Source organism: Populus trichocarpa, chromosome 6, assembly GCF_000002775.5.
Source record: "Populus trichocarpa isolate Nisqually-1 chromosome 6, P.trichocarpa_v4.1, whole genome shotgun sequence".
Classification (NCBI taxonomy): domain Eukaryota; kingdom Viridiplantae; phylum Streptophyta; class Magnoliopsida; order Malpighiales; family Salicaceae; genus Populus; species Populus trichocarpa.
Genome location: NC_037290.2, coordinates 19,043,031 through 19,064,380, shown reverse-complemented (window position 1 = coordinate 19,064,380; position 21,350 = coordinate 19,043,031). Strand labels below are relative to the sequence as shown.

General features: G+C 31.6%; 1 protein-coding gene across 1 annotated transcript; it reads left to right on the top strand.

Annotated features, from left to right (window-relative positions):
* The first annotated feature begins 1,472 nt into the window (after positions 1 to 1,472).
* LOC7485245 (leucine aminopeptidase 2, chloroplastic) lies at positions 1,473 to 6,952 on the top strand. Its single transcript, XM_052453466.1, has 10 exons — positions 1,473 to 1,708; positions 2,265 to 2,679; positions 2,769 to 2,963; positions 3,158 to 3,383; positions 3,680 to 3,806; positions 3,981 to 4,076; positions 4,862 to 4,939; positions 5,223 to 5,283; positions 5,738 to 5,925; positions 6,587 to 6,952. Exons 1-10 carry the CDS (start codon positions 1,646 to 1,648, stop codon positions 6,713 to 6,715), a joined length of 1,578 nt encoding a protein of 525 aa, XP_052309426.1. The 5' UTR covers positions 1,473 to 1,645; the 3' UTR covers positions 6,716 to 6,952.
* The last annotated feature ends 14,398 nt before the right edge of the window (positions 6,953 to 21,350 follow it).

Below are 21,350 nucleotides of genomic sequence, written 5' to 3'. Positions count from 1 at the left end.
TGTAACATATACTAAAATGCATCAGTGTTTTACCGTGGACTGCACAGTGCAGTTCACAGTAAAAGGTTTTTTAGTTTATTTTTTTTAGTTGTCTTTTTTTTGTTTTTTTATTTTTAGCTGTTTTGTATTTTGTTTTTTTATGCATTTCGGGTTTTTTTTTTTGCTTCTTTCTTTGTTTTTTTTCTTTTAATAATTTTTTTTGTTTAATTTAGTTTGTTAATGTTAATTTTTTTATTTAGTTATCAGACTTTCATGATACGAATTCCGGGTTTAACAAGTTAACCTGGTTTGACGAGTTAATCCATAATTTTTTTTTGTTTTTTTTCTTTTTAATTAATTTTTTTCGTTTGCTTTAGTTTGTTAATGTTAAATTTCTTTCTATGTAGTTATCAGACTTTCATGACACATATCTCAGGTTTGACGGGTTAACCCAGTTAATTCTGGGTTAACCCGTCAATTTTTTTTGTTTTTTTTGTTTTAATAATTTTTTTATTTAATTTAGTTTGTTATCGTTAATTTTTTTTATTTAGTTATCATACTTTCATGACACGGATCCCGGATTTAAGTTATCATACTTTCATGACACGGATCCCGGATTTAACGGGTTAACCAGGTTTGACGAGTTAACCCATAATTTTTTTTTCTTTTTAATTATTTTTTTCGTTTAATTTAGTTTGTTAATGTTAATATTTTTTGTATTTAGTTATCAAACTTTCATGACACGGATCTCGGGTTTGACGGGTTAACCCAGTTAATTCTGGGTTAACCTGTTAATTTTTTTTCTTATTTAGTTATCAAAGTTTCACGACACAAATCTCAGGTTTGACGGGTTAACCCAGTTAATACATATTTTTTTTCTTTTTCTTCATTAGTTTTTTTCTTCTTGTTGGTTTTTTTTCTTTTTAATTAATCCATTTAATTATCACACTTTTATGACACGACCTTACAGCCAAACCCACATCCAAAGCTATTGGGTTTGGTATTGCAGTCATACCCACTTAAACCCGGGTCATGCAAGTTTAATGTTATTAATAATATTATAAATATTGCTCTTAGGTCAGGTGTTGCAGTCAAATCCAAGACTTTTGGGTATAACTATGTAAAAAGACGTAACACTTTTAGATCTTAACCTTTTTTGATATTTTATATATATAAAAAAATTAACCCGTGATATCACGTGGGTCAATGTACCTAGTTTAAACTATATCTTGTTAAATTGTTTGAGGGATGGATTCATTATAAATAAATAGAGAAACCCACATTGAAAAAGGCTGTTATTGTAGAAATTATTTGAGAACGCGGTGTAAACCGTGTTTTTAAAAAATTCAAAATTTATTTTTATTAAAATTTAATATGTTTTAAATTGTTTTAATATGTTAATGTAAAAAATAATTTTTTAAAAATAAAAAAATATTATTAACATGTATTTTAATATAAAAAATTATTTAAAAATCAACTATAGTAACGTTGCCAAATACTATGTATCGTAGTATCCTTGGCCACTTCACTTACTGCTGCTGTTGTCCGATCATCTTTCTCCTCTTCCCCGTCGTTGTTTCTCACGAAGTTGAAGTCAGCTCCTTGTCTTAGATTCACCTTTTCAGTTTCACCCTTTGGTTCTTACAGAAGACGAGGAGTCAAACTCATGGCTCACTCAGCTCGTGCCACTCTTGGCCTTACTCAGCCTGCTAACATCGATGTCCCTAAGGTCAATCTCTTGTAGTTTCCCCTAAAAGAATAAACCCCACATTTTGTTTCTTTGTATATTGTGTTTAGATTATCAAGATTATTGATTTTTTATGATGGCTATAAGTTTTAAAGTCAATAATAGATTTGTGTGTTTTTTTGCGGTTGGAATGTTTTATTTACTTTTGTTAATGGTTTTTGTTTTTAAAGCCAACTATAGATTTGCATGTCTTTTTACATCTATATGAGTAATATTGGTTGAAACCAATCTGTGATTTTGTTTTTGTTTCGCATAAAGTTATAGTTTTGATTGATCATCAAGGGTTAAAATTCTAATCATACTGTTTTTTGTTGGTGGGGTTTCATTTCTTTGCTTTCAAACCTCCTTGATTTCGCGTCTCTACGTGTGATTTATGCCTTAAAGCTGTGATAAATATATGCGACCTGATTGGTGTTTTCCCCTGCCGATATGTGCTTTGATCAAATATTAATTGGTGAAGTTTGTGATTCTTTGCATTTTGATTGTTGTTTATTGGGTACTAAAAAGATGGATCATGTGTTTGTGTAATCCTTGACAGATTGCTTTTTCTGCAAAAGAAATTGACGTGGCAGAATGGAAAGGGGATATACTTGCTGTTGGTGTTACAGAGAAAGATATGGCCAAGGATGACAGCAAGAAGTTCGAGAACTCTCTTTTGAAAAAGCTAGATGCTAAGCTGGGTGGTCAATTAAGTGAAGCCTCTTCTGAGGAGGATTTCACAGGAAAACCTGGCCAGTCATTGGTTCTTAGACTTCCAGGTCTTGGTTCCAAAAGAATCGGCTTGATTGGCCTTGGACAGTCTGCAACAAACACATATAATTTTCGCAATTTTGGTGAGGCCATTGCGGCTGCTGCTAAGACTGCTCAAGCCAGTGATGTTGGCATTGTGCTTGCTTCAACTGGAAGCATCTCGAATGAATCAAAACTTAATACTGCTTCGGCGATAGTATCTGGTACTTGTATTAGGAGTTGATGCTATTGTGTGGATTGATTGTTTCAACTGTTAGAAATAATTTATGTTGAATGGTTTAAACTGTGACAGGGACTGTGCTGGGGACATATGAAGATAATAGGTATAAGTCGGATTCAAAGAGACCTGTGCTTAAATCTGTGGATATTCTTGGTCTTGGAACTGGACCTGAGCTAGTGAAGAAGCTCAAATATGCTGAAGATGTTTCTTCTGCTGTAATTTTTGGAAAAGAGCTTGTCAATTCACCTGCCAATGTACTCACCCCTGGTTTGTACCAGCTTCCCCTTAAGGCTTGCATGCATAATGCAATAATTAGAATTACAACCTGACCTACTTCCTGTGTCTGAACTAATATTTTAATAGGCCGTAGTTCATATTTCCATCCCAAGACATAGGTATGCACCCATAATATGTATATGTGTGTACATGTTTAATTGTGTGCGATGACTTCTATATTTCAGCGGTACTGGCAGAAGAAGCTTCAAAGATTGCTTCCACATACAGCGATGTTCTTTCTGCTACCATCTTGAGTGCAGAGCAGTGCATAGAGTTGAAAATGGGATCCTATTTAGGTGTTGCTGCAGCTTCTGCAAATCCTCCCCATTTCATCCATTTGTGTTATAAGCCTTCAAGTGGACCTGTTAAAGCCAAGTTAGCATTAGTTGGAAAAGGATTGACTTTTGACAGGTGATTATATATTTTCCAAAATGTTAGTTTTTGGTTCCAAAACCAACTGTGGGGATATGGTGCTGACTTTTGGAAGTTCAATGTGTGATGGTGTCATGTAGCATCATTTAGATAGTGATCATTCACATGATAAGCGGTCTTGGTTATGCTCTGTCAAGAAGGAGGCCATGCTTCTGATCCTTTCTCAGCATGTGCTTTTCACTTCTTATAGGAAGTGGTGCTTCTTGTCTTTTATTCTTTCTGCTGTTTTGGATGCCAGTAGGGGTTCCTGAATGCTGTGTCTTTTATGTTTTCAGTGGTGGCTACAACATCAAGACAGGACCTGGCTGTTCCATTGAGTTCATGAAATTTGATATGGGAGGTTCAGCAGCAGTTTTAGGTGCAGCTAAAGCCATTGGTCAAGTTAAACCTCGTGGGGTTGAGGTAAGCTGTTTGTCTTGTCCTTGTTCTCATAATCATTGCTAAAACCATGTTCATATCAATTTAAAATGTTAGTTTCTTTTCGTCCTTTTTTTCTAACCATTTGTTTGCAATTACATGTATATTTTTTTAAAAATTTAAATGCCCTTGTGACTCAGCTGAAATTTTGTTATGCAGGTCCATTTCATTGTTGCAGCTTGCGAGAATATGATCAGTGGAACTGGTATGAGGCCAGGAGATATAGTTACAGCCTCTAATGGAAAGACAATTGAGGTATAGCTTCATCATCTTGCAGGGAAAAAGATTGGACAAAAATAGAAGCTCTTTTTATTTGATTGAGTATTGTGTTTTGCATGGATTAGACATACATTTAAGAGTCTCTGGTTGTCATTACCTCACCCCAACCCCCAACCATCACCACCCAACAATGGTAACCTCACTATTGGAATTTGTGCATCCTGCAATATTGTAATATTTTAATCAAGTCATTTTGTTAGAAAGCATGTCCTGTTTGTTTTCAGCTAGTCATTGTAGAGTAGAGACAGCAATAATTCAGGTTTGTGTTGGTTGAATTAGGCACGTACAAATCCCAGAAGCCAGCTATCTCACACCGTTTTATGATATGGACTTTCTGATTCATTCTCTAGTATCAATAGAAAAGTTTAGCTGTGACTTGTTGGGTTTGTGCCAGGTAGCTATGGTTTTTCTGTTAACTGCAAACATTCCAGTTTTGGTTTTCTTCTCCTCTTGTTAGTGACCCCTTTAGTGATGCCTTTTGTTGTCTGTAAGGGTTTTTTTTTATATATATGCATTTAGTTTCTTATTGTCAATGCATCAAAAGGGTACAATAAAAGAATTAAATAAAATAAAAGCATCAAAAGAGAGATAAGCCTTTACTATTGCTGTCACTAAGTAGTTTATTTGTACATTTAAATACGTGGCAAAAAAGTCCAAAAGGATGTAGAGCCTTTTGTCTTCATATCTTTAGAAGGTTGGATAAAATTCTTTTAAGTCCTTCAGCCAGTTATGTAATATCTTGCTGGATAATCTCGTTGCAGGTGAACAACACTGATGCTGAAGGCAGACTTACACTTGCAGATGCTTTAGTTTATGCCTGTAACCAGGGTGTAGAGAAGGTACCATTTAAATATAATATTGTGACAATCAGATGAAAATTTTTGTATGCTTTGGAATGGTCGTGCTAAAATACATGTTTACTGGGTAGGAGTTGTTTAATTTTCATATGCGACATAAGCTGAACTTTTTGTACCTTGATATTTGATCAGCAATCAAAATTGTAGTTGTATGACCTCATATTATCATTGCTAAAGCTAACACAGTAAGGATGTAGCATGCTGATAGTCATGATCGTTTAGTTTGGATTTGGAATTTTGCTGAATGTTATTAATTATTTTGCAGATTATTGACTTGGCAACACTAACTGGAGCCTGTAGAGTTGCCCTCGGGCCCTCAATTGCAGGTACACACATGTTTTCAATAATCCTGCAGGGTTGTGCTGAAAAGCAAGTTTTGAACACATTTTTATTAATCATGCTGGGAAGTCCGATTCTAGTGGGGATAGAGTTTTAAGAAATTCTTTTTCTTTCTATAGTTGGGAGAAGGGAGGGGTGGGGGTTTTGCTGAACAGCAAGTTTTTGACTGCTGAACAAATACACAGCTGTTATGATAAAAGTACCTAGAGGTTTAAATGCAGTCTGTCACCAGAAAAAGATGTGGCCATGCATTAGTTGTCTATGCAGTTTGTAGAAAACTGTTTATAACTTCTAAACTCAAGTCTGCTAGTGTCTCAAAGACATTAACATGGTGGCTAGTAAACTTTGGTATTTGTGGTCATTTATGGAACTGACACCCTTTCAAGACTAGATTACTCAATTACCTGTTGTTTAAATAGTGGAAAACCTTTTCTTATGCAGGTGTTTTTACACCCAGTGATGAGTTGGCAAATGAGGTATTCACAGCAGCAGAGGCCAGCGGAGAGAAACTCTGGAGGATGCCATTAGAGGAAAGTTACTGGGAGTCCATGAAGTCAGGAGTAGCAGATATGGTAAACACTGGTGCTCGTCAGGGTGGTGCTATCACGGCAGCTCTGTTTTTGAAACAGGTACGTGATCATGATAATCCACTGCCTATTCTTGTAGTTGTCTGTCCAATTTTTATTTGTGTTCTTTACAATGCCCTTACCCATGTTACATGGACTTGCAAAGCAGTGTCCAGTTGGGTATGCAACCATGTGTAGAGCTCATCTACTTGGGATATTTTCCATTATTTTCTATAGTAACAATATCCTATCAATGTAGAAGTGTTGGATATGGGGTATCTGCAATTCAAGCTGAAATTGTCTGGAACTCTGGGTAATGTACCAAACAATAAGTGGTTTCTCTAAATATTCTTGAATGCATGTTGTCATCCAGAAGGTACTCTGTCTAAGTTGGGATAGACACTGTCAACAGGTTTTGGTAGGGAATGTCGCCTACCACCTTTGGAGTTCTGTCTAAGTTGGGACAGACACTGTCAACAGGTTTTGGTAGGGAATGTCGCCTACCACCTTTGGATGAAGAACCGGCGAGGCTTCTAATGCACCACCAAGCACTGTGGTTGTTTCCACTTTAAGCTTGACAAAAATCAAGTTATTCCTTGTATATCTTTTTTTTTTGAAAAAAGAAAGAAAACTTTGATAATTTTTCAGTCGCAAGTGCTTGGTTCTTGGCATCACATTATCTCACATCCCAGGAAATCCTGAAAAAACATCTCTGATTTTGCAGTTTGTTGATGAGAAGGTTCAATGGATGCACATTGACATGGCTGGTCCTGTATCCAGTGAGAAGAAGCGCACCGCAACAGGATTTGGCATCCTAACCCTAGTAGAATGGGTCCAGCAACACTCTTCTTAGATGCCAAATGTGAAGAGAGTCGAGAAAGGGAAGCTTTGTAGGCTGTTTGGTGGTGCTGTGACTCAGTTATATTAATCATAGATGTTGGAAATGGATGTCTTATGAGGCATAGTTTGTTTTTATCTCACTACAGTAAATTATCTAGTTTCATATTAGGTTCACATTAATAAAAGGGTTTTTCTTTCTAATATATGTTCTCCTTAATTGATAATAAATGAAATATTTTCACTTTTATAATTGAATGGATTTACTTTCATAATCTAATTGTTATATAGTCTAGGAAAGATAAGAAAGATAGATTTAAGGAAGGGTAGACTTGATAAGAGTGTCACAAAAGTTAAACTAAATTAAGAAGAACAGTATTTGGTTATTAGCGAACTAGGATTTGGTTATGAGCTGAAATATTAGTATATAAGGGGTATAGATCAACTGGTTAGATCATAGGTTTGCTTCTTAGGGGTTATCAGATCGAGTTCCACAAACCTCAGGGCCACTAGAAGATTACATGGTCGTTAACTTCAGGGCCCATGAGATTAGTCGAGGTACGTACGAGCAAGCTGGCCTGGACACCTACGTTAATAAAAAAAATCACAACAACCGCATTGCATGTCAATCAATTTTGTAGGAACTTCAAAACTTGTTTACTAGTAGGCAAGCAACATGTGGGCAATAATCACTATGCTTGCATTTCAATCAAGTTTTCATGAACTTCAAAACCTGATTATTAGTAAATAGTAACTAGTAGGCAAGTAACTTGTAAACGATAATCAATAGGCTTGCAATTTTCATTACAAAAAAAACCATAAAAAACCAAAAATATTAGTTCATGCTCTTTTATCAAGGCATTTTAGTGCGTGGTTGTAATCAAAATAAAGATCATTCTATGAATGCAAGTTCTATGATCTTGAATTATTAAAGTTCGTATTTACATTCAATGTATTAAAGTATTTGATTACTTATTGAGTTTTGAATTATATTATGGTATTATTGTAAGTCTAAAGTTATAAATCAAGAATTATAGTGAAAGTCTAAAAGTTTAAATATGGAATACAAGTTACAAAGTCATCTTAGTCAAGGCAATTACAAAAAAACCCAAAACAATTGGCGACCATATTGGGAGTGTCAGATTTAGGAGTGATCATTTTTGGTTCGGTTCGGTTTTTACCTAAAAAATACAACCAAACCAAAAAAAAGAGAGACCCGAAACCGGCCTAAACCGACCGGTTTCGGTTCGGTTTTTTATCCAAAAAACCGGAAAAACCTATATGCATTTTTTTGGACTTTTTTGGCTTTATTAGCATAGTGTCACCACGAAAAAACTGAAGCTTCTCCATTGTAGCAGGATGCATAGCAACCACATAGTTATCATCATTGATCGCCTCGTCAACAACAAGATGATTGGCAGACTTCTTTCGCTCTAAAATCGCAGTCGAAAAATCTTTCTTACCACTTTTCCTATAATTATTTATGCATAAACAAGTTTGGTTACCGCACAGTGAATACACTAAATCAAAACCCAGTAACCAAAAACTCAACGAGTATATAGTGCAACGAATCCATTCTCGATTCTTTCAAAACACAGTTAAAGCAAATAAGCTCATAAGAATAAACCAAACAAGTAACAACAATCATTCTTCAAAAAAAAAAAAACAAAAAACCTCATATATTACAAAAGTTAGGGGTTTTTCTGTTTACTTATAAACAAACTAACAATTACATCATAAACAAAAGAAAAAGGTAGATGAAACTTAAAACATACGGGTCAGTGGAAGAAGAGGGTTGGCTAGAGCTTGGATCCTCCATTGATTTTGAGATTTTGCTAGGTTAATGAAATTGAGAGTGGTCGTTTAAATTTAAATGTTTGATCAAACATTGCCTGTATTCTTCTCTCCTGGGGCTGGGGGTGTGAATATTTATATTATATATTTGCAGTGTTGGAGGTGGGGTTAACAGAGAGGGAAAGGGGGCGGCAGGTGCTTTTGCTTTGGCAGTTTGTTAGGGTTAGGCGAGAGGGGGGCAAAAGTTCTTATTTATACCAGTGGAAGTGGTGCTTACTGGTTAGGTACCTTTTTTTTAACCGGTTCGGTCCGGTCCGGGTTAACCGGTTTTTGCATTAAAAAACCAAAAACCAAACCGAACCGGGATTTTTTCTAAATATTCTAATCGGTTTAATCTGTTTTTTTCTCGATTCGGTTTTTCTGGTTAATTTTTTGTCGGTTTATTCGGTTTATCGGTTTTTTTAAACACCCCTAGTAAGATTTGTTTCTTTGAAAATGTGGCACCAAAAGATCAAAATTACTAGAAAACCTAGAGGAAAGGGAAAAATTAATAGATATCCTTGTTGAAAAAGAAAATAGAGAAACGATCCTTCTAAAGGAGGAAATTGAAAATGAAGAAGGAATCAAGTTTATGACTATAGAAGAGAGATATTTATTTTTTGAACAAAGAGTAGAAGAGGCAAATAAAATACTGGAAGAGATATATAAATGTTTTTTTTTTTTTGAAGAAATTAAGGAAAAACATAAAATTAAGATGAAGATGATTAAATATCATTGTAATAATGAATGAGAGATCAACTAATGCTATTTCAAAGTCAAATATTAAAAAGAGACAAAATGGTGAAAGAAGTCTAGAGCATGAAGTAGAAAAAATGCAAAACTTGAACAAAAAATCTTAAAAAGAAATGATTAAGGCTATTGAAGATGTCAATGCAAAATTACATGTTAAAATAAGAGAAAAAAATGATAAGTGATATTTGATTTTAATTATACTATGTTGGAGACAGTGAATAAGATTTCTAAGTAAATGGTAGTTGAGGTTAAAAACCATTTTAATGATGAAATGAAAAAAAAGAGTTTAATCATAGAAGGAATGACCCTAAACAAAATGAAAAACAACCTTGTTGTTCAAAACTGTTTAGTATTAGGATTAATTCTCTATTTTAACCAAGAGTTAACCAAAGGAAACCTTTAATGATAGAGGAAGTGGAGAGTAGTTCAATAAATAATTTTTTCAATTATGAGAGTCCATCATCAAATTAAAGATGTGGATGAAAGAATAATTTCAAATAATTTAGAAATAACTGAACCTCAAAATAGAGTTGATCCAAAATATATTCTAAGGATAGTAGAACAAGACCATGGACATAGAGTTCAACAAATACATAGTCCAACATATAGAAGACCATATTCAAATTATATTGATATGATGTATCTTTATCCTATTAATTTTAAGTTCCCGGACTTTTGCAAATAGTGGATTTTTTAGGGAATTTTTACAAAGAATGATTGGAGTTAGCTTAAAAGTTGGTTTGTCAATTACAAAAACAATGTTATTTGTTGTGGATGTAATCCCGTGTTATAATATCTTGCTAGGGAGAGACTAAATTTATGCAAATGGTTGTATACCATCATCTCTGCACCAAATGTTTTTACTTTGGAATTGGGATAAGTTTTAGGTTGTACGTGCAGATAATAAGTCATTTATTGTTTGCGTAAATCATTTAGAAGCATAGTTTTACAATGAAAAATAGAATACAATTAGAATGGAGCAACCAAAATCATTTGTTAAGATTAAAGAGATTGAATATGAGATCTATAATTTTTTTTAACAAGGCCTCTATTAGATGAGGAGCTTGTAAGTAAAAGGAAAATCTCACTAGATGAATAAGCAAAAGGCAGAATATAATTTTGGAAAGATAGCGATCCAAACTACTATCCAGAGATTGTTAATATATTGGACAAAAGAACAAGTATTAACAAAATCAGAGGAAAAAAAGAGAAGGGACACTCAAGGATAAAAAAGAAATCAATAGTATGCAGAAGAAACAAAATAGTCAGATCAAAGATAAAAAAAAAATAAATAAATAAGAGAGGTGGAATGTTCATGGACATGCCATAAGTCAACATAAAAAAAACTTAAAAAAGAATATGAAAAGCTTGATCAATTAAAATAAATAAATCTTGGAGAACAAGGAGAAGAAAAAATCACTCATATTAGTGCTTGACTACAACTAGAGAAAAAACAGGCCCCAAAACATGTACTAAGAAGGAATAAAAATTGATTTGCTTAAGATTACAAAGATATATATGGCCTGAATAAAAAACTGGTGGAACTCAGGATTCTAATGTATAGAGGGGTTGAGCCTGTGATTTAGAGTCAGAGAAGAATAGCTTTATAGTTTATACCTAGTGTTAAAGAAGAAGTCAACATGTTGATGAAAGTTAAATTCACCAGAATAACCAGATATGTAGATTGACTTTTTAATATAGTTCATGTTTTAAAGAAAAATGATAAAACTACAGTCTGTATTAATTTTAGAGATTTCAATAAGACTACACCCAAAGATGAGTATCTAATGCCAATTATTATGTATTAATAGATGTAATAGAAAAGTATATAATATTTTTTATGATGAATGAGTATTCTACTTACAATCAGACTCCTATTGCAGAAGAAGATATTCACAAGATTGCATTTAGATGCCCTGGCTCAATCGTAGCTTATGAATGGATAAAGATGCATTTGGATTAAATAATGCAGGGGCAACATATCAAATGGCTATGAATACAATCTTTCATGATTTAGTTGGTCATAATTTGGAGTTTTATATTGACGATGTGATCATTAAATCAAATAAATTTATAGAACATTTAATTGATTTACAAGAAGCTTTTAAAAGAATGAGGAGAATTGATTGAAAATAAATCCATTAAAGTGTATAGTTGGAGTTTCAGCGAGAAACTTTCTTTATTTCCTCATTCGTAATAAAAAAGAATAATAAAAAAAGGGAGATTAAACAAACAAGAGAGTTTGAATTTTAAATTAATAAACAGATAACAACAACAACAACAACAACAACGGCGGTCACATTACCTATTGATTCTCATTCTTTTAAATATAAATAGGTCATTAATGGGCTATTTAAGGGGGGGAATAAGTGATATACAATAAAATTTAAAGAAAAAAGACAAAAAGAACATATTTAAGAAAAGACTAAACTTAATAAGTGTGTAACAAAAATTGAACCAAATTAAGAAGAACATGATTTGGTTATGAGTTGAACTACTATTATACAAGGGAGAACAAAGTTTGAATCAAGTGAAAGGAAGATTAGAATACAAAGTACAGACAATTTAGATTTATTAAAGAAAACTGGCATGATATATAGAGGAATGAAAAGTAGTTGAAGTCGCACATCATTAAAATCAAGAAGAATGAAATAGATAGGTGATTGATAGATGGTTTTCTATAATTTTTCCTATTTAAAGAAGGTCAAAAAGAGAAGAAAGCACATAACAACAACCCAACAAAATTAATCAACAACAATTGCATTACAATTCAATCAAGTTTGTAAGATTTTGAAAACCTATTTACTAGTAGGCAATAATAACCTATAAGTAAGTAACCTGTTGGCGATAATTAATAGGCTCATAATTCAATAGGTTTGCAATTTTTATTACCAAAAGAAAACTAGAAAACATCAAAAATATTAGTTCATATTCTTTTTTCAAGGCAGTCTAGTATATGGTTGTAATCAAAACAAAGATCATCTTATAAATATAAGTCTTATGATCTTGAATTATTAAAGTTTTTATTTACATTCAATGTATTAAAATATTTGATTACTTTTTTAGTAATGAATTATATTTTGGCATTAAATCTGGAATATAAGTAACAAAGTATTTTTAGTTGAGACAGACACAAAATAACCTAAAATAATAATCTATTAAAATCATAATTCATAATTTAATATTATTAATTATAAAAACTAAAACATTCTATTTACATTTATTAAGTTACTTTCATTTATAATCACAACAATAGCAATAAGAAGTACCCTTAAGGTACATATTAGAAAAATCTATTAATAAATTAGAAAGATTCATTAATAAATTATAGAGGGTAGGAAGTATGTATCCATGCCCTTTTAAATTGGGTGAGTATTCGATATAGACCGCTTGATCGAAAAAGGAACCTAATTGGATCGCACGATCTTAAAAGGAATTAAAAGATCCAATCCGACAATGTTGACAAAATCCCCCCAATCGTGCATTGATGTCCTAAGCTATCTATTTCTTTTCTGTACTTTTAATATTTGACTTCCCGTTTTAGTTACAATTTTTTTTAATCATTTAATGGGATAAAATATATTTTAATTCTTATAAAATAAAATGCTGAATTTTCAATTTTCTCCTTCATCTTTTGTAATAGAACCTTTTTAATTAATATTACTTTTCTAGTTCTAAGAAATCTACTCCTGGTGAAAAACAACTAAATAAATATGATGATAAAAAAACATATTTCTCTTTTCTTATTTTTCTCCAATCTTTCCTTCCAAATCACCACAAATGCAATATTAACGAATCTTTGATTAATTTTGTTTTGTCATTTAAGAGCCAAGGATTTTACAAGTGCTGTTTCAGAACAATAGGATTAGTATTAGAAAATGGACAACTCTTTTGAGATTAATATTAGAAATGAAGTTAGGATTTGTTTTTGTAAAATGTTTTTGAAATTGATTATCATTTTAAAAAAATTAAATTATATGTTTTTGGATGATTTTAATATGCTAATGTTAAAAATTAAAAAAAATCTAAAAAAAATATTATTTTAATACATTTTTAATTGAAAAATACTTTTGAAAAAACACATTACACCACGATACACAAATACATACAACAAAGTTTGATACATCAATGGAAATAATAACAACAAATATCAATTAACTTTTTATACAAATTATAAAATATCTCACACACACACACACACATAAAAGATAGTGTTTGGTATGCTAGACAATATTGATTGGACTAAACAAATAATTGTCATATCTTGTGTTTGGTGTGCATTAAACTAAATAATTTGTCTTATTTTATATTTGATAGACACTAAATGGGACACGACCAACCCAAGTACTGCACCGGTCTGGGTTTAATAAGAAATAGAGGAAGAATTGATTTGGGTTAACCCAGTAAAAAACAAGGGTCGATCTGCACCCTGAGTGACTAGAGATAAAACATGAGTAAAAAATTTATTGATTTTTTTGGTCAAACATGGTAGTTTAATCTTTTTTTTTTAATTTGAGTCAACTTGAGTTGATCCTTCTTACCATTGACCTGGGCCTTGTCCCAAGTCAACTCTCGAGTTACGTTCTTAAATTATAATAATAACCATTTTTATCCATAAATTAACTTTGGTCAACCTTGGTTGATCCTGTCGACTTGTGATCCAACCTTGATCTTAGATCAACCCCCGAGTCGGATTTTAAAACTATAATAATAACTATTTTTATTCTTACATTAACTTGGGTCAATGGCAACCCGATCCGTGACTCACGCTTTGCCTAGTTAAGTTTTAAAACTATGATAATAACCACTTGTATCTTAAGTTAACCCAGGTCAATTGTCAACCCGATCTGTGATTCGGGTCTTGCCCCATGTTGACCTCCTTGTCAAGTTTAAAAACTATGATAATAACCATTCTTATTCTTACATTCACCCGGGTGGTCAATGATCAACCCGACCTGTGACTCGGGCATGGCCTTGGGTTAACCCTAAGTCAGTTTTTAAAACTATGATAATAATCACTTTTATTTTTTTGTTGACCCGGGTTAATTTTTATTCTTACATTAACTTGGGTCAATGGTCAACCCGATATGTGACTCACACTTTGCCCTAGTTGAGTTTTAAAACTATGATAATAATCACTTGTATCTTAAGTTAACCCAGGTCAATTGTCAACCCGATCTGTGATTCGGGCCTTGCCCCATGTTGACCTCCTTGTCAAGTTTAAAAACTATGATAATAACAATTCTTATTCTTACATTCACCCGGGTCAATGATCAACCCGACCTGTGACTCGGGCATGGCCTTGGGTTAACCCTAAGTCAGTTTTAAAAACTATGATAATAGTCACTTTTATTCTTTTGTTGACCCGGGTTAATTTTTATTCTTACATTAACTTGGGTTAATGGTCAACCCGATCTGTGACTCACACTTTGCCCTAGTTGAGTTTTAAAACTATGATAATAACCACTTGTATCTTAAGTTAACCCAGGTCAATTGTCAACCCGATCTGTGATTCGGGCCTTGCCCCATATTGACCTCTTTGTCAAGTTTAAAAACTATGATAATAATCATTCTTATTCTTACATTCACCCGGGTCAATGATCAACCCGACCTGTGACTCAGACATGGCTTTGGGTTAACCCCCAAGTCAGTTTTTAAAACTATGATAATAATCACTTTTATTCTTTTGTTGACCCGGTTTAATGGCCAACCTGATTCGTGACTCACACTTTACCCCAGTTGAGTTTTAAAACTATGATAATAATCACTTGTATCTTAAGTTAACCCAGGTCAATTGTCAACCCGATCTGTGATTCGGGCTTTGCCCCATGTTGACCTCCTTGTCAAGTTTAAAAACTATGATAATAACCATTTTTATTCTTACATTTACCCGGGTCAATGATCAACCCGACCTGTGACTCGGGCATGGCCTTGGGTTAACCCTAAGTCAGTTTTTAAAATTATGATAATAATCACTTTTATTCTTTTGTTGACCCGGGTTAATGGTCAACCCGACCCGTGACTTGAGCCTTGCCCAAGGTCAATCCTTGAGTTAGATTTCAAAACTATGATAATAACTACTTTTATCCTTATGTTGACACAAGTCAATAGTCAACCCAATTCGTGACCTGGGCTTTGCCCCAAGTTGATCCCTAGTCGGGTTTTAAAACTATAATAATAATCACTTTTATTCTTATGTTTACTTGGATCAATCTGGGTTAACTCTTGTGTAGAGAATTAGACAAGCTTGTTCTATTTTTTTTAGCGAGACAAAAATTTCTCCACTAGAACAACCTTGGATAAGATAAAAATTGATTTTTGTATTGTCCAAAGATGTATTAAACAACTTCACAAAGAAAATTATTCAGTTTATTTTTGTCCAACACACCAAACACTACTTAATAGTTAGTGTATTATCTACGATGTGTAGTTATAATTGTTTTTATTAGAAAAATCCTAAATTGTCGAAGGTAAAAAGTGAAATATTGTTAAAGCTAAAAAAATACAGTGTAAGGAAAAAAAAAGGATCATTCTTACTCCATATAGTTTGAAGTTTTAAAATATATGCATTTATTGCTCTTAAGACAAAAATATGTAATCACTTAAGGATTACTTTTTTACAGTTAAAACTTCTTAACACACAAATTTCAACATGCTCAACCTCTCTTTTCTTTTTTTTAATTTGTTTTTCAAAATTAAAAGGTTTTTTTGTCAGTTTATACATTAATTGAGATAAAAAGTTGTCTTTTCAATAATATTAAATGCACAAGTCTTATATTTAAAAAATATTTCTTGAAATGCTAACCTTTCGAACATAAAAAAAAAGAAAGATAAATACATTGATCCTCTTATATTTTGGTATGTTTTTCACTTTCCTTCTAAAGTATAAGAAATTACCCTTTCCTAACTTTTTTACACTTTACATCCTCCATTTTAGTGCTTAAATGAAAGTCAACAAAAAATATATCATTATTTACAGGTTAACCATTATAATATTTTTAATGACTAAAATACTCATGGTAACTAAAAATCATGAAAAAACCACAATCTTATCATTGAGATTTTTTTAAAAGATGTAGTCATTGTAAAATGTCATTACATTTATAAAAATTGTCATTAAAATCATGTTTATAACATATTGCTAAACAATTCTTGATCATTTTAAGCTAATAAAAAACATCAAATTCTACAAAATATTTCTCAACAGTTCTTCACCATTTCAACCTAACAAAAACAACAAAATATATAACATTAGTTACACAAATATCCAAAAAAAATTTCAAAAATTTCCAACAACAATTCTTCAACTTTTAGCAATAATTCTTCACTATAAATCCTGTAAATATACATTGTCAAAAAATAGCCACTCCAACCCAACACACACACTACGAAAAAAACCCAAAATTCACAGCACACATATTTGAATAATGTCATCATATAATCAAATGCTAATGGCTTACAAACTTGCAACAACTTGAATGGACTAAAGTTCAAGAACAACATGTGCATGAAATATGAAAAAAAGAGCAGCTATAAGGACATTAGAAACAAATATAAGTAAAAACAAGACATTTTACAGATGCAATGATAGGTCATATGAGAACAAATTTATTAATTGATATAAACCTATTAATGATATTAAATTAATCATTAGAGGGGGAGGAGATGTTAATGATATCGATCAAATACTAGATGAAGTGAAGAGAATTAAAGATGAATTAGTCAGGTTTGGATCAAGAATAATAATATGAAAGTTAGCTTTGCAAATGCGAAGTTGTTATTGGTCGCTAATTTAATGTGTTTAATGTTACTATTCCTAAGTACGATGTTGTTTATCATGTTCAAATTAAATGAATAACACTAGTTAATTTAACATATGTTCAATATTTGTAATAAATATAGTAAAAACATGCATTAAAATAACTTCAAATCCATATCTTAAACCTATCATAAAAGCAACGATGATCCATAATACATACTTTAATTAATGCAATTAGTTTTGGTTGAGTGTTAAGATGATGGTGTTCTAATAGTAATTTGTAATTTAAAATTAAAATGATAACTAATAGAACAATCAGTAAAATAAATTAAACATCATGCATATTTAAGAGAAGTCTCACATGATTGTAAAGTGATGGCTGAGAGGATGGACCAATATTTATACCACAAAATCTAATAGCTCTCCCACCACCTTTGTAAACTTTCCCATCTATTAAACCCCTTTTAAATTCAATCATACCTTAACCAACACCATTGTAATTGTTATTACAACTTGAACTACAACATCCATAATACGTCAGTCAGCACCCTTCATATCCATGTTAGCACCCCTTATACTATTAGCACCACTCAAACCCATTTGAACACCATTTGAACTTCCAGCACCATGATGCACACAAGGGACCACATACCTACAATGAATGTTTGCATCCTCCATTCACCACATGAATAATCTCTTTTCTTCAAATCAATAAAAAAAATTGTTTGGTCATCAAAAACTTGATATTCAATTGAACTAGCTGTCATAATTCATATTTGTATGGACTTTCCAACAAACCTATCTAGTAACTTCTTACCATTGGGTGTGGTATATATTTTTTAACATGTAGTCTTGACATATCTGTTATGAAACCTAGATATAAGTTCCAATATAATCTTTTCTAGTAACAAAACAATTGATGTACTTCTATATTTTCCAACCTAACTATTAAATGATTTGGCCAAATTGTTTGTTATATTTTCAATCTTAATCTCGCTATCAAATAAATGTCTATATCATGTTTTGGCATTAATGTTATTCAACCAACCTAGAGCTGCTTTGTCAACATCACCGATATCCTTAAAAAAATTCACTGATCTCTAAAATTTAATTTTCTTCTCCAAACCTTGAAATTCTTTGTTCTTTAAATTAGTATAGATATGCCTTGCATAGTGTCTATGAGTAGCTTTAAAGAATATTTCAACCATTGCTTTAGGTAGACTCTACAAGAAAAAATAAAATAAAACAAACATTATATAAAAGAGGAAAACATTACAAATATGGTAAGATGTTTAAATAATAATATACCTTTTTTTATATCAAACATCATGCAAAAATGTCTCTGATGTACTCTATTTTGTTGAACCATACAAGACATATAAGAACCACATTCAATTGTCGTCGTTTTCTACCTTCGTGATGACATAAACAAAGGAAAAAAATCCATTGTTGCCATCCAACCCCACTGCTGATAACAAGAGGCCTTCATATAGACCTTTTAGATGGCATATAACAATGCCAATAAAAGATTTACAACTATTCACAAACCTTATATTCTAAGTTCTCAAACATACATACTCTCTAAAATTTCCTTAATAAATGACCTTTCGAATTGAAGTTAGGGCCTTACCTCGGGAAGATATCAGAACATATGTTCTCCTTATTCAACACACACACACACACACACACATATATATATATATATATAACTTCAATAACAATGAAATGTCTATAGCCATTTATAAACCCTTTCATATAAGCTTTCAAACATACATACATTTTCTAAAACTTTCTTGGTGAATGACCTTTAAATTGAAGTAATGATCATACCAAAAAAATAATCAGAAACCTGAGTTATACTCCTTCAACAACATGTATGTTTGAAAGCTCATAAGAAAGAGTTTATAAATGGCACACACACACACACACACACACACACACACACACACATATATATATATATATATATATATATATATATATATAACTTCAATAACAATGAAATGTCTATAGCCATTTATAAACCCTTTCATATAAGCTTTCAAACATACATACACTTTCTAAAACTTTCTTGGTGAATGACCTTTAAATTAAAGTTATGATCATACCAAAAAAATAATCAGAAACCTGAGTTATACTCCTTCAACAACATGTATGTTTGAAAGCTCATAAGAAAGAGTTTATAAATGGCACACACACACACACACACACACACACACACACACACATATATATATATATATATATATATATATATATATATATAAAACTTCAATAACAATGAAATGTCTATAGCCATTTATAAACCCTTTCATATAAGCTTTCAAACATACATACACTTTCTAAAACTTTCTTGGTGAATGACCTTTAAATTAAAGTTATGATCATACCAAAAAAATAATCAGAAACTTGAGTTATACTCCTTCAACAACATGTATGTTTGAAAGCTCATAAGAAAGAGTTTATAAATGGCTGTAGATCTTTCATTGTCATTAAAGTCATAAAGAAACTTCTTATATATATACAGGAAGTCTTTGAAATTACTTATTATAACTTCCTTCCACAAACTCATTTGTTTTTGTCCTAGCCCTTTAAAGCCATATTGGGTGTGGTTTAATGCCACATTTTTCTTTTAAGATTGTATTCAGTTTTTTATTAGATATGTTTGGATCAACACTACTAACTAGTAGTATCATTTTTGCTATCCAAGTATAATTGATAGCTTTTATAGTGGAAAGCCTAGTGCAATTATGCTTATCTTTTATAGTCTTAACCATGAAAGTATTGCTCCCAGGAACAAGTGAAGCATAAATCCTTCACTCACAACCAATATATGTACATGTTGTTGCAACCTTCTCTTTTTGATTAAGGTATCTCTTCACATAATATCCATCATTTACATTATTTCCATTATTGCCAATAACAAAAACATCATCAAGAAGATACAAATCCTTTGCATCAAATTCCAGTATAACTTTATTATTGATAACATCATCAACATCATTGAAGTAGTTCATTTTAGTTCTCCAACTACCTTTAACCTTGCTTATGAAACATCTTGGCATCCTTATTGTTAAAAGAGCAACGACATCATTAGTGTCGGCATAAATATATATTTGTTTCTTCTTCTTCATGCATGTTCAATATCTTTAATGTTGATGCATCGTCAAATATTCAATTCTCTTTGTCATCCCTTATTTAAAACCATATATTTTTACGTCAAAAACTTGTTTGCATATGAACATTATATTCATAGAGACCATATAGGCATATCAATAACCTATCATGGCGATCAATAATAAATGAGATCTTATATCTTTCCATTACAAACAATATAAACATAATTACAAATCTTTTTAGTAGTAACCCTAATTTACAGACCTATCTAGCAATCATACATATCAAACCCTTAATTTTAAACATTAGGGTTACTATTTAATCAAATTGAAGGTTTTCATGATTTTGATAACAACCATAATTAGTATAAATACACCTAAAACATGTGTAGAACAATCCAATTTATTGATTATCAAGCCACAATCCCATTTTCTAGGGTTCTTAGAGCTTCAAGATTACGTTTAAATCAATTAAAAACTATTCAATTGTGTTGTAAAATCAAGTCAATATTCATAATATTTTAACCATTACCCACTAATTTAACATAAAATAAACCCCCACACATAGCATTCAAAATCAAGATTTTCTTAAACAACTTATCTCTATAATTATCCATTGTTTCTGATAAAAAAAAGTTGAATAAAAAACATCAACCGAGGGTTTTTAGTTCTTATTACCCGTATGGAGAGGTTAAGTGTAAAAAACAAAGTTCTTGCTTTAGATTTAGGCAGTGTTTGGGAACGCGGTTCAAGCTGCGTTCCCAAAAAATTTGAAATTTTTTTTTTTGCTAAAATTTAATATGGTTTGTACGTTTTAAATCGTTTTGATGTGCTGATGTCAAAAATAATTTTTAAAAAATAAAAAAACATCATTTACATGCATTTTGACACGAAAAGTTATTTGAAAAGCACCCGCAACCACACTGCCAAACACGCTCTAGTGTTTGTGTCGTGTTTTAAAAGAGAAATCTAATTTTAAGAGGAGAGAATCAAGATTTGTGTTGAATCTATATAAATTTAAATATATTCTATATAAAATCAAAAATATATTTTCATCTAATTTGAGATTTTTCATTTATCACGGAGAGAGTGTAATTACCTAGATCTTGGAGGGAAAGTGAAAAACAACTAAAAGCATATAAGTTTTTTTTTTTTTTCATTATTAAAAAAATGAAAAACTGGGAATGAGC